Genomic DNA, 13,758 nt, shown 5'->3' on the forward strand with positions numbered 1-13,758 from the left:
AAAAACAACACGTGTTCAACCGAGGCCCACCCTATGTGATTTTCAGGTGGGCCCCAAAAGGAGCAGTCAGACTTATTCAGTCTGGAAGAAGAAAGAGCCTAACTGCCTACGCCAGTTGTAGGACCCCATTTGCAATTTTCAGTACCAATAGGTGGAGCACAGGTTCCTTAAATGGACCATTGCAAATGGTTACAAAACAGGAACGTTTCAGATGTAAATGTTGACCCTCGTGATGCTGACCCTCAACGGCCCTCCACCTCTCCCCTTCACTCTCCCCCTCTCTCCTTCACCCCCGAAACTACCAACACTGGCTGGGTTCCAAGCTGGAGTTGCCAGATTTTCATCCCTGTCCAATCGGTACCCTCTCCGATGATATGGAAAAACAGACGGACCTCTCACTGAAGGCATCAGGTGGGGTGCAGCTGATAACCCGCCCACTTTAGGCTTTCTGAAAAACTATCCCCCCCGTCTTCTTCACATTCTGCCTTAAAACTGTGCGCATTGTTTCCCTGTGCTTTTTACCTGCGGCACCAACGGGGTGATATTTCTCTCAACAAAAAATTATCTCTGTAATTATCTACCCACTATTTGAATTTGTGTTGTCAGATGTTTGGAAATTGCCCATTGCTGTAATTTCATTTCGTGGATCACTAATTTTGTTGGAAATCATGCACTTTCCCATTTTTATTTCAAAGATGAACATTACTTCCATATACGCACTGCCCACGAGTATGACGCAGTCAATTCACATTGATACAGTGTTTGTAACCAAGAAATGGCAACCAAGGATGGATTTGTACAGGATGACATATATGAAAATGTACAGGATCCCATCCTATTTTAGATCCCTACCATGCAACCCTACACTGTCCCTCAATGGCTGATAACGAATACACATTCTAATCTACTCTGGATGGTTATAGTGTCTTTACAAAGTTACTGTTATAATGTATGCGATATTTCAGCCAATGATAAATAGCTCTGATCAGGCAAACACAGACTTAACTCTGCTTGTCATGAACCTTTTTGAGAAATTGTGTTTAAGTCTCTGAGCTATACAGACCAGGAAGGTCCTAGGTTTAATTTCCACATCTATGATCCCAACCAGCTGCCACAATAAGGAAAATATATTCAGCTACCGCATCTTGGGTTAGGAAAGGGAAAAATTGACCAGGTTTCGTTCTCCTGATCTTCAAACAGAAGCCCCTACTGGTAGTGTCCCTGTGTGGATGTCAAGTGAGAGTAGGATTGGATGGTTGTGATGAAGCTTCACAGTCATAGATGGTGAAATTGGTCTTCGTCAGGAGCATGGAACGTGTTCATAGTGAATAGGTGTCCGATTTACACTGCACCCATTGGAAGAGATAATCAAGCATGATGTAAAACGGGTTGCCAATTCTGTGAGCAAGCTTCTCACGACTGAGGAAGACCAACTTCGCCCGCAAATAGTCTTTTAGCATTCACTACAAAAGCTCACTCAAGTATATTAGCCACTTAGGCAAGGTACTTGAGGGCAACTACCAGCTACAGAACTGTACTCCAATAAGGTGATCAATGCATCAGGGTGGGAAGGGGAGAAAAAGAATCTGCCTTTAAATCACATGCCCCTGCCACTATTGTGAGAAAATAATATTCGTTCTAAGCATCTCCAAATAGAATGTCCCACTTCAGGGAAAATGAAACTCTTGACATTCAGCTTGCCTTGTTACAACTGCAATTCCTGTCAACTGATTATGCAAAGCAGCAATAGCAATTGCAAAGAAATTACATACACGCACTCACAGAAGGGTTTCTGAAATAATACCTAGAATAAAGAACTATGTCAAAGTAGATGCAGAATCTAGAAAAGCAAGGTAAATCCGGTTACAATGTAAATTCGCTTCTAAAAAATCTTCCATTTGTAATTATCTGTAACTCAAACCAGAAATAGAAATGAGCACATGGAATGCAATTCCTGAATCTTACCAACTCAGTATAGGGTGCAAATCCTTCTTTACTAAAATTCCCTTATGACTAAACTGTTAAAATGGCTTACTTCTCTTTTCTGGTTAACCATTTTACAGTTGTCGCATAAAACTAAAGACAATGCTACAGGGCCGAACACTAGGGAGGAGAAGTGAGGAGAAGCGAAGTGTTTGATTGCGTGGCCTGCACCAAGCCACACTGCGAACATCTGCAGTACTACAACCAAAATTGGTTATGGCGTCGAAGGGTAGGAGGGGGCGGGAAGAGGTAAAAGTGAGCCAGGTAAAGAAACTGAAGCAATTGGATTGACATGAATTTCTATTGCTCACTTCAAAAATGACAGCTGGGTATAAAGAACTGGGAGATCTTCAGAAGGATTTTGAATGAATTATTTATTACATCTAAGTGAATTGGCCCATTGTACAATGTATAAGAGCTTACAAAAAGTGACTACTTTGCTTAAAGGATCCTGTGCCCCAAATTTCTGTTTGCAAACTAATGAATATTAAAAATTTGGGCCTGAAGTTTCCTCTTGGCGCGAAACCCGAAAATTAGACCCGAGAATGTGCCCAACGTCACAGCCATTTTGCCGATGGCAATTATGCCCAAGTACCCTCCCAATCTCATTTGAATATGCCTCAACTTAAAAGGGCTGTAAATTAGCATAAATTGGAACCCAAGAAAAGTGTCAAAACCCACACCATATATTTCCTCTTCAAGTATGACAATTTAAGCTTCAACTCATTTAACCATTCTTCATGTGCATCAAGCGTAGCATGTTTAGGAACCTGCACTCGGGGAAGCTTTTCAAATTTTAATGTGACATTACTTTTGTCCAAAAAAACATTCAAACAAACAGAAAATACAGTGCAGATCTTTGGGAGAATATGTTTTTGAAATGCTTTTTTAAAAATTGCAATATAACACCAGAACAATGACTTTGTTTCCTGCTGCGCCTGAAATTCAGGTTGTAATGAGAGACCCATTCCCTCCTCGAATAAGCGCAATTGGAGGATCTGGCATTTGAGGGTCGAGGGTGTGGCCATTGTTGAGGATGGAGATTCATTCAGACGAAAGCATTGATGGCTGCACATAAAAGATCGAGAAGACTTGTGGCGTATTATGGCTATGCGCATAACTCACTCACGCCCAAAAATCCGCCATCTTTTAAGCCACCTAATTGGTTTGTAGGCGGGTTACTCGTCTCACTGGGTGCAAATGCAGAGGAAATTCCAAGCCTTGAGGTTCATTCAGCAACGGTTTGGCAATAACAAAGATTGCAATAGAGTCGACAGCATTGTTCACATTATTGGTAGATATTTGGATATATGTGCTGAGGGGCCTTTCAGAATGAATTTATGAAGTACTCAACCTGTCCATCACATTATTTGCTTTTTATTAAAGCAGTAGAAATAAGCCCTTCTTTAATTAATGCTTACAAACACCACACATGACCATATTTTGTCAACAAAAGAAAATAGGAAATGTAAGAAAACATTTTCACTAAAAGGTGGTAAGTATGTGGAACAAATCACCAGTGCAGGGGTTGGAACAAGAAGCCTTAATAGGTGTCAACAGATAGGGTCAGGGTTATTTAGGAAGCACCAAGGGAATACTGTGGATCAATGCGCTGACTGAACCGAAGGCCTACTCCCCACTGGAACGGCTGCTGTGTCTTTCACGTTTAGAAACTGGCCACCGGATGTGCCTTGCAAGAAGGTGTTCTGCATTTGCAATGCTCAGTTTATTTTGAAGACTGTTGACCCACAATGAGGAAAACGATTAGCTTCAAATGATTGATTTAAAATATCTTTTGTGTCTGTTTAATATCCAACTGTTGTTGAGTAAAGGCCCACCAGAATTGAACTCTTAGTTCTTCCATTATGATCAGACAGATAACTGAATGTAAAATTGAAGGTGAACTTAACTTTAATGAAACAATATATGTTTTGACATTCCGATGACTATCTTGTGCATCAGCATGACTTAGCCATTTATCCCAGTTTTGTCTTTATTTTTAGAGCAATGTGGCATACTAACATGGCACACAATGACACTGGAGTATTTTAACTTTAAATAGAATTTTAGTGCAGCAGTCTATAGCACTCCCATTGATTGGTATTTTAAGGCACATCATGGGATTGTCGATTACTTTAATTTCATGCTACATTATCTGCCCGTTCATAATTCATGGCTCACAATGTGATTTTCATTTACCTTCCTGGAACAGTACTCCTTCAAGTAATCACTGTCCAGAGTAGTTACAAAGGAATGAATATCACACGGATATTAGAGCAGATACAGTGTGGTTGTCAGAGGATTACAAGGTTGTGATCCAGTTGAGGGATTTAAATGGTTTCATAAATTACAAGAGTGAACCTCAGGCAATTTGTTGCTCAGTTAAACCCCAAGACTGGATGATAGCAAACAATCCTCAAAGATTTATGGATTTTTAAAATTAAGTTAGGTAAGTTAATTTCATGGTGCATCATGGGGTACCATGATCTGCTTGGTTGCCTTTTGGAGTCAAGAAGCTCTTTGCTAGAAGTTTTTTTTCATGCAATTGGCCACAAGTCCCCCCCCCCCACCCCACTCCCCACCCCGCCCACCTCCCTGCCCCCCCCCCCCCCAGAAATGAGCTGTACCAGCAGTTGGGCAAGGCAGTGCACAAAGTTGCACCATCTAGTGGATAGAGTGAGCTGATGGGCTTTCCTCCCCTTTTTTTGTTTGTGCTTGCGTTGGCTACTTTTGATATGAGTTAGTGCCAACTGCTGTCAGACCTCAAGATACCAGGTTATTTTGGAAGTTAAAAATAGCAAAGTTCAAGATTACTTACATGATATATTGATGCTACATAACTAATCATGATCATACCAGTCATTGAATGGCGGAGCAGGCTTCAGGGGCTGAATGGCCTACTCCTGTTCCTATGTTCTTAATGTCACAGATTACAACTTTCTTATCCCCGTTGAAAAGATAATCTGTGAGACTCCACTTTCTTTGTGATAGAATGAAGCTGGAATCGCACACATTGTCTTTCTCAATAGGGGGATAAGAAAGTCATCATCCGGTGGATTCTAAAACCAGACCGTGATACAGTGTATCTTACAACATTACATTAGCCAAAGCTGAAGCTATGATCACAGGCAGCAGTGTTTAATCCAAAATCCTCTATATACACAAACCAATGAGCTTGGCCTTAGCTTTCTGAGCAGCAATAACAAGATTCAAACACACTGTAACTCTTTATCCCACTAAACACTGAAGAAATTACAAAAGTTCACCTTCCAGAGACTTGAACACATAATCTCCGCAGATTCCAAAGCAGCACTGAGAGAATGCTGCACTGTCGGAGGTGCCGTCTTTTAGATGAGAAGTTAAAACGAGGCCCCATCTGTTCTCAGGTGGATGTAAAAGATCCCATAGTACTATTCACAAAAGAGCAGGGAGTTATCCCCGGTGTCCTGGCCAATATTTATCACTCAATCAATATCACTAAAACAGAGGTCTGGTCATCATCATTTTGCTGTTTGGGGAGACTTTGATGTGCGCTATTTAGCTGCCACGTTTCTTACATGACAACAGTGACTACACTTCAAAAGTACTTCATTGGCTGTAAAGCACTTTGGGATGTCCTGAGGTTCTCCCTTTTCTCTGATCTATAATTATGAATTGGCACTCCAGGGATTGATTTTAATTAAAAAGTGATGGTGTGTACTTCCTATTACCTGCCAAAAGTAAAAGTGGCACTCTATGTACCACGAACATGATTTATAGGGATGGTGATAATGTTCTTTGGATTAATTTTTTCTGCATTCAAAAAAATGCTTTGGTACTCACATAGAATCCAAAAGATATTGCTCATAATATGGTTCCTATCTATTTTGTAATGCACAAAATGGCATAATATAGAAATATTTTATTTGAGATGTTGGTTCCTACACCTTCTCCTCGTGACCTCTCTCTCAACCTTCAAAACCCTCCTAACATATCTTTCCTTTAGCTGCACTTTCGCCCCTTATACTCATCTCCCCTCCTTTCGCCATCCTTTCCAATGTCCATGCACTGTTCACCACTCTGTAAAGCACTCCCTTTCTGTCCATGAAAAGCGCAATAGAAATACAGGTAGTCCTACATTTGAGCAAGCGGCCCTCCTGGGCAGGAAAATATGGGCATTAATGACCAACTTAAAAAGTTAAGTGTACATCGGCCCACAGAACATAGGCTTGCTTTTGTAACTTGCTGCAGCCAATGAAGTACTTTTGGAGTATAGTCACTGTTGTAATGTGGGAAACGCAGCAGCCAATTTGCGCTCAGCAAGATCCCACAAACAGCAATGTGATAATGACCAGCTAATCTGTTTTTGTTATTTTGATTGAGGGATACATATTGTCCAGGACACCAGGGATAACTCCCCTGCTCTTCTTCCAAATAGGAGCCATGCGATCTTTTACATCCACCAGAGAGAGCAGACGGGGCCTCAGTTTAACATCTCATCCAAAAGTCGGCACCTCCAACATTTATGCCGACTTTCAGATGCGACGTTCTGATTTATGTGCTCAAGTCTCTGGAGTAGGACTTGAACCCACAACCTTCTGACTCCGAGAGCCACTGATCCACTGAGCCACAGCTGACACTCCTTATAATGAAATAATGAAAGATGCTATGTAAATGCAAGTCTTTCTTTCTCTCAGTTGTTAGAAAATGTCCATTGAAGATTAAGAATCAATTTAGTTCCCCAATAGTTGATGATCTGCACAGCAAAATACTTATTTGAGTGACTGCTTGCAGTTAACAGCTCTGCTGACAATAGATATCCATTTATTAACTTTTGGGTGTGACACCAACTTCGTCCATTTGTAAAGTTCAGAAATATGCAATTCTGAAACCACTGTACTGCATGTTTAAACACATTGTGAAGCACTGAATGGACAGCACATTTCAAATACAATGTACTGTGTTACAAGCAATAACCACCATGAAAAATCCCCAATACAGAAGGCGCAATTCAAGGAAGTTAGCTGTTTACCAGAATAACCAAACCAAGATAAGAACAGTGGCAGATAACATCAGAAACTAACAACAGAATAAAACAAATCCTTTCACATTCTTACAGGCGGTGCAAAAATCTGCATCTGCCCCTAAAGTTCATCGATCAATAGTGCCCTTCCACCTGAGCCAAGATTAGTTCCCTTTTACTTGTATGTAAAAGTTTTGGTTCAGTTTTGAACATTTTGTTAATTAAGCATGAAATAATAAATGACATTCTGAATACTCAGAGAGTAGACCCAGATTATAGCAACTAAAAACAACGCTCATCAAAACTTTAGATTCAACTTGTTACTTGTTAATTTAGAAATTACGAATCCTAATACTGTCTCTTTTAAACAAAGTAAGGAAAACAATTAATACAAAATTGAATAATGAATCCTATGAAACCTAGATCTCTTCTCAACTCCACCGCCAAAACTATAACAATATAAAATGTAATAATCATCTAAATAGAAACCAAAACATAATGCCTGACATAGCCCTTTGCCTCCCTTAGCCACACTGATCTCCAATATGGTCACAATACCTTTCATTATTTAATAATTTCAAACGCCAGGTTTTTAATAAATGTGGAAGTTGCTTAAATATCAGAAAAATCTTCTACCAGAACCTTTCATCCAAGGATACAATTTACAGTCATCTTTGGCATTTGTTATTTCTGATTTATAAATAAACAAATTATCCCAGCTCTATTCTAGCAAGGTGCAATTTCCTACTGTAGCAAATATATCACATCACTCTAAACAATTCTGAGAGAATGTGCACTCTGCTGAGTCGGTAAAAGAGGATGCTTCCCTAACAGACATTGTTTCCATCGAGTGAATATTTTTCTAACCATCAGGGAATTTCATAGAAATTTCTTGCGACTATTCTCATGTATTAATTTCGGCTTGTCACATCACACATCTCTTTAACATTCCCTTTAAATAATCGATATGAGGTACAGTTCAGTAAGAAAAACTGAAGCGAAATATTCCCCCTCTCGTTTTGCCACCTTTCTAACCATTTATCCTTGACATTTACCAATGTAAAATCCAAAACGAGCTGATACCATTGTGCTAAACAGATATATTTCAGAGAGTTTCAGAGACATTTTTTTTTACCTTGGGAGTCAACAGTTGCACCCAATAGTGCAGCGGCAAGAGCCAAATATTTCAACCAGGAACACTTGCTCATGTTTTAATTCTGCGGGTGATCGGCAGTAGCTGGGAAGTTTAACACCATGCGTCCTGTCGAGAAACAATACAACTATTATTTGGGGGGTGGAAAAAAATAAATAATAAAGCTTTGATAATTCCCTCTAAAGTTCAAACTAACGCGGCTTAAAAGGGCGCATACGTTTTGCGTTGCTTGATGTTCGATTGAGTGCAACTTCCTTCAAGTTTAACAAAGCTCTAAACCACTTGTCCTGATATACAAGTGATGCAAGTGGCAGCTTCTCGTCGCTCTCTCTATAGGTTCTCAGCACTGTCTCCAGGAAGTCGCTCGCTTGAGCAAAACTATATTGCGTAGAAACTTCCCCAAAATATTGCAGCGAAGCCAGGCCACTAGTTGTGTTACGAACAATATATCGATATATAATATGCATTTAGTTCTGGATTATTAACTGTGGCCTGAGACTCTATGAGAAAAGAGGGCTAAAAGTTCAGTGTGAACCATATCTTATTGAAATCTGCACAGAGCAACTTTCATTGACCGAGGAGCAGGAGAGCATGTTTTCTTTGCTATTTTAGATACAAACCCTGTCAAATGCAGGTGCTACCTGCTGTTGTCATACACCAAGGTGCTTTGGAAAATAGCTAAAATATTTGGGCCTCCCCCCTTTAACTCCGATGACGTCAAATCAGAAACGCCAATCTGATGTTTCAGGCCGGAAATGTAGCTTTTCAGTCAACTGGAACAATATGGCAACCCAGAGACAAGTGCTGTCACTATAATTAACTGCAAAAAAAAGTTACAGTGCCCAGAACGGAGCCTATCAGCAGAATGCTGCTGCCGCTGCTGGAGTGTTCACATGCCTGTACTGTCATGCAAATGTGGCTTGTTCATTCACCTCATATTAACTGGATTTGAGAATATTTACATATACATCACTCCTGGGGATTAAATATAAAATGTCATGCAACCCAAACGTTAAACATCAGTTTCTAAGCATGTCCTAACACTTTTAACCATATCACTTGTACTTGCGAGAAAATGGAAAAGAAAGTATGAAAAAAGAGACAATAAGCAGTGTACCCACAAATGCACTTTACATATTTTGTTTGAAGCACATGGAAAACAATGCACCCCCCCCCCTTAGGATGAAAAAAATAGTTTTTACTGTATACCAAATGATAGGACATTGCTCACTGTAACAGGAGTTTAAGGTAAATTGTCCAAGCATTCATTAACAGGTCAATAAGTTACATTGGAATTTTCCTTTTTCTCAAGAGTTCACAAAAGACAATTCTCTTATTTTTTTCCCCCATCAGGGATGGAACCCGACACCTCTACCTGGTATGTCCTATGCACGACTCTGGTCCACACTATGTAGTGAATGCCCAAAGTGATCTAGCCACTCAGTTGTACAAACAAGAAGGTCCACCACCACTTCCTTCTCCGGGCAGCTTAGGATGGGTAATAACTGCTGCCCTCCAAGCGCCACCCATATCCCAACACCATTTAGTTTTTTAAATCCCCATGTTGGCTGTTGATTGATCCTCGCGAATGTCTGTCAGAGCATTTGAATTCAAAATGTACAGAAACATGACGAACATCTATGCATAATGACAATATAGTCATAAGGTCTCATTTCTCGGAAAATCTTCTCAGCAGCATTACGGGGGTAACAAAGCAATACTTGAGTCACATGCTTTGGTTAGGTGAAGACTAGCAATCCAGGCTCCTCTTTCAAATTATCTGTGGGCATAGACTGCCATGTAGACCATCAGCGCAGTGTGAAGAACAAACTGTTTAGAGTAATAAAACCAGAAAACGCTGGAAATACTTAGCGAAAGGTTGTCGACCTGAAACGTTTACTCTGGTTCTCTCTCCACAGATGCTGCCTGACCTATTGAATAATTCCAGCATTTTCAGTTTTTATTTCCGATTCCCAGCATCCGCAGTATTTTGCTTTTGTAAACTGTTTAGGGTACTTGTTTGGTCATTGCTTTTTACTTGGGTCAATTGGGTGGAAATCCATCATTATTTTTAAGATTCGAAAAACCAAACTATTCAGAAACCCGCACAGTTTCTGTTTCTTCAATATCAAATACATACTGCTTCTTTGTAGAGATGTACTCCAGAGAGATTGGCCCTGGAATTCCACAGAGTTTCTACCAGTCTTTTTCTGTAACTCTGGCAAGAGTGGTAGAAATCCCATGGAATTTCAGGGGCCATATATGCAAATTGACAACTAAAACCACTCTACTTACCAAAGCAAGCGCTCTACTTGCAGCTCCTTCATGGCAAACGAGCCAAAGGTGGACAACGGAAATGCTACAAGGACACCCTCAAAGCCTCCCTGATAAAGTGCAACATCCCCACTGACACCTGGGAGTCCGTGGCCCAAGACTGCCCTAAGTGGAGGAAGTGCATCCGAGAGGGTGCTGAGCACCTCGAGTCTCATCGCTGAGAGCATGCAGAAATCAAGCGCAGAGCGGAAAGAGCGTGCGGCAAACCCGTCCCACCCACCCCTTCCCTCAATGACTATATGCCCCACCTGTGACAGAGTCTGTGGCTCTCGTATTGGATTGTTCAGCCACCAAAGAACTCACTTCAGGAGTGGAAGCAAGTCTTCCTCAATTCCGAGGGACTGCCTATGATGAAGATGAATTACCAACACATAGCACTGGTACACTTCTAGCCAATGGTCCAGTCATGACCAGCCTTTCCTTTAAAGCATTGGTTTATGCAACTGACTGGGAAGAATACCACCCCTTTCAGTACAAGTCTACTCCTCCAGGTTTCACTAGTGAGCCAGGCCAGTTGGTCAATCATAAACCATGCCCTGCAACACTGCACATTTGCCTGGCACAGACATCGGATTACCAAGTATGCCAATGGTTTGTTTTGGTTCTGAAACTCTCACTGCTAAGTGTGCCACCTTGACCCCAAAGTGACCCTACTTACCTCTCTCCTCCAAGAAAAATAGTCAGTAGCCATTATTAGACAACTGACAAGAGTGGATTTAAGCCCGTGCTCAGCAGGAAACGGTAAATAGGAGTTCCTCATCAGTGACATGGTGATCAGCAGAACTCACCACAAATTTTCCACAATTCTCCAGATCATACCATGACACACACCATACCACATCGAATGGTGGTACCACCAGTTGGAGGTGCAGAGTCTGCAGACCTGTATAGATGTTTGTATCTCTGCGGCATCCTGAGCTACATAAAGTTGAAAGAGCTGCAGAGAAGATATTGATATGTTTGGTTTACATTTGACAAAGACCTGACTGAGAGTTTATCGACAATAAGACTCATACATATTTTATATAAATGCTCATACTGTCTTTTACTATAGTGCCTATATTACCAAAGCATTCCCTCATACTTTAATGTGACTGTTGAGGCATCCAAATGTTTGCCTGAAAGATTTCTTCTTTACAGCATGGTGAAAGTAAAATGATGAAAAAGACAAAATATCTTTTCACCAATTCACAAACCAGTTACTTTACAATCTTTAGACATTTAATTTCAATTTTCCTACCTCCTCCTTCTGCGTCTGCAATTGGACTGAGTGTGTTCATATTTAATGCAGATAAGCAAAGCATTTACTTTGACCTTTAGGCTCAATGCACTTTATCTCCTTGTCAATCAGCTTCCAGCATGGCAACTTTGACAATACTTTTCAACCCACTTCAAGGATATGCAAGAATTTTGGTATGTGCTTGAAGACAGTGCATGGCTGAATATTCTTACTTCAAAGCAAAGTTGGTAAACACTCAAAAATGATTAAAACTGCTACAATACAGGAAATAAACTCGATGCATGTGAAGAGAAGTAAATAGTGTATATAGTCAATCAGTTAATTCAATAACTCATTCAAACTTGAGACCGGGGGAAGTGAATGGGGCAGGTAAATGAAAAGCACAATGGGTTGGAGATGTGGCATAATGGGGCTCTCCTCCACCAGCACCCACCCACTCCAACCCCAACCTTTCTCCTCTACCCTGTGCCTGGGAAACATTGATTCCCTCAGGGCAGAGAACAGGAAAATCTACCCTGACATTCCTGGTCGCACTTCTTCTTTCCATATACTTAGTGACCACAACAGTGCTGTTACCATTAATACCAGTATGAAAATACTCAGAATATACTTCCAAAGCTACAAGGGTTTCACAAGTAAAACAGTGGAACACAGCATCACCCAGTAAGAATGTATTACATTTCAATTTGCTTTTCCACAGATTCTACTCAACCCTTTCATTTACATGAGGAAAGATTCTGCAAAGTTTATTCCTGCCCTGCATACGTGAATCAAGCAAAACTCTGCGACAAAAGCAAAAGACAGAAAGGAGATGAGTAAAAGTGGAGGGCAGAGAAACCCAAGGCAAAAAACAAAAAGGGCCACTGAATATATAGGGGCTGCAGGAGGGGTCAAAACTAAAAATCATGGTTTAAAAACTAGTATTAAAACACTCTACCTAAACGCACGCAGCATTCAAAATAAAGTAAATGAGTTGACGGCACAAATCATTACAAATGGGTATGATTTGGTGGCCATTACAGAAACGTGGTTGCAGGATGGCCAAGACTGGGAATTAAATATACAGGGGTATCTGACGATTCGGAAAGATAGACAAGAAGGGAAAGGAGGTGGGGTAGCTCTGTTAATAAAGGATGATATCAGGGCAGTTGTGAGAGACGATATTGGCTCTAATGAACAAAATGTTGAATCATTGTGGGTGGAGATTAGAGATAATAAGGGGAAAAAGTCACTGGTGGGCGCAGTTTATAGGTCCACAAATAATAACTTCACGGTGGGGCGCGCAATAATCAAGGGAATAATGGAGGCATGTGAAAAAGGAACGGCAGTAATCATGGGGGATTTTAACCTACATATCGATTGGTCAAATCAAATCGCACAGGGTAGCCTGGAGGAGGAATTCATAGAATGCATATGGGATTGTTTCTTAGATCAGTATGTTACAGAACCTACAAGGGAGCAAGCTATCTTAGATCTGGTCCTGTGCAATGAGACAGGAATAATAAACGATCTTCTAGTAAAAGATCCTCTCGGAATGAGTGATCACAGTATGGTTGAATTTGTAATACAGATTGAGGGTGAGGAAGTAGTGTCTCAAACGAGCGTACTATGCTTAAACAAAGGGGACTACAGTGGGATGAGGGCAGAGTAGGCTAAAGTAGACTGGAAACACAGACTAAACGGTGGCACAATCGAGGAACAGTGGAGGACTTTTAAGGAGCTCTTTCATAGTGCTCAACAAAAATATATTCCAGTGAAAAAGAAGGGCGGTAAGAGAAGGGATAACCAGCCGTGGATAACCAAGGAAATAAAGGAGATTATCAAATTAAAAACCAATGCGTATAAGGTGGCCAAGGTTAGTGGGAAACTAGAAGATTGGGAAAATTTTAAACAACAGCAAAGAATGATTAAGAAAGCAATAAAGAAAGGAAAGATAAATTACGAGGGTAAACTTGCGCAAAACATAAAAACAGATAGTAAAAACTTTTACAGATATATAAAATGGAAAAGAGTGACTAAAGTAAATGTTGGTCCCTTAGAAGATGA

The 13,758-nt window shown here is 40.6% G+C and overlaps 1 protein-coding gene across 13 annotated transcripts in view; it reads right to left on the minus strand.

The window, feature by feature from the left end:
* Positions 1-13,758, minus strand: part of ptprc (protein tyrosine phosphatase receptor type C) — a 279,774-nt gene that overhangs the window by 183,997 nt on the left and 82,019 nt on the right. For 11 of the 13 annotated variants that reach the window (XM_070887306.1, XM_070887305.1, XM_070887304.1 and 8 more), the window contains exons 1-2: positions 8,356-8,430; positions 8,121-8,246 (exon numbers count right to left, since the gene is read on the minus strand). In XM_070887306.1, coding sequence (XP_070743407.1) covers positions 8,121-8,193 — 73 coding nt within the window. In that variant the 5' untranslated portion in view covers positions 8,194-8,246; positions 8,356-8,430. Of the gene's footprint in view, positions 1-8,120; positions 8,247-8,355; positions 8,431-13,758 lie in introns of those variants that run through there. The other 2 variants (XM_070887294.1, XM_070887295.1) reach the window with 1 other exon arrangement.

This window comes from Pristiophorus japonicus, chromosome 8 (assembly GCF_044704955.1).
Source record: "Pristiophorus japonicus isolate sPriJap1 chromosome 8, sPriJap1.hap1, whole genome shotgun sequence".
NCBI classification, from domain to species: Eukaryota; Metazoa; Chordata; class Chondrichthyes; family Pristiophoridae; genus Pristiophorus; species Pristiophorus japonicus.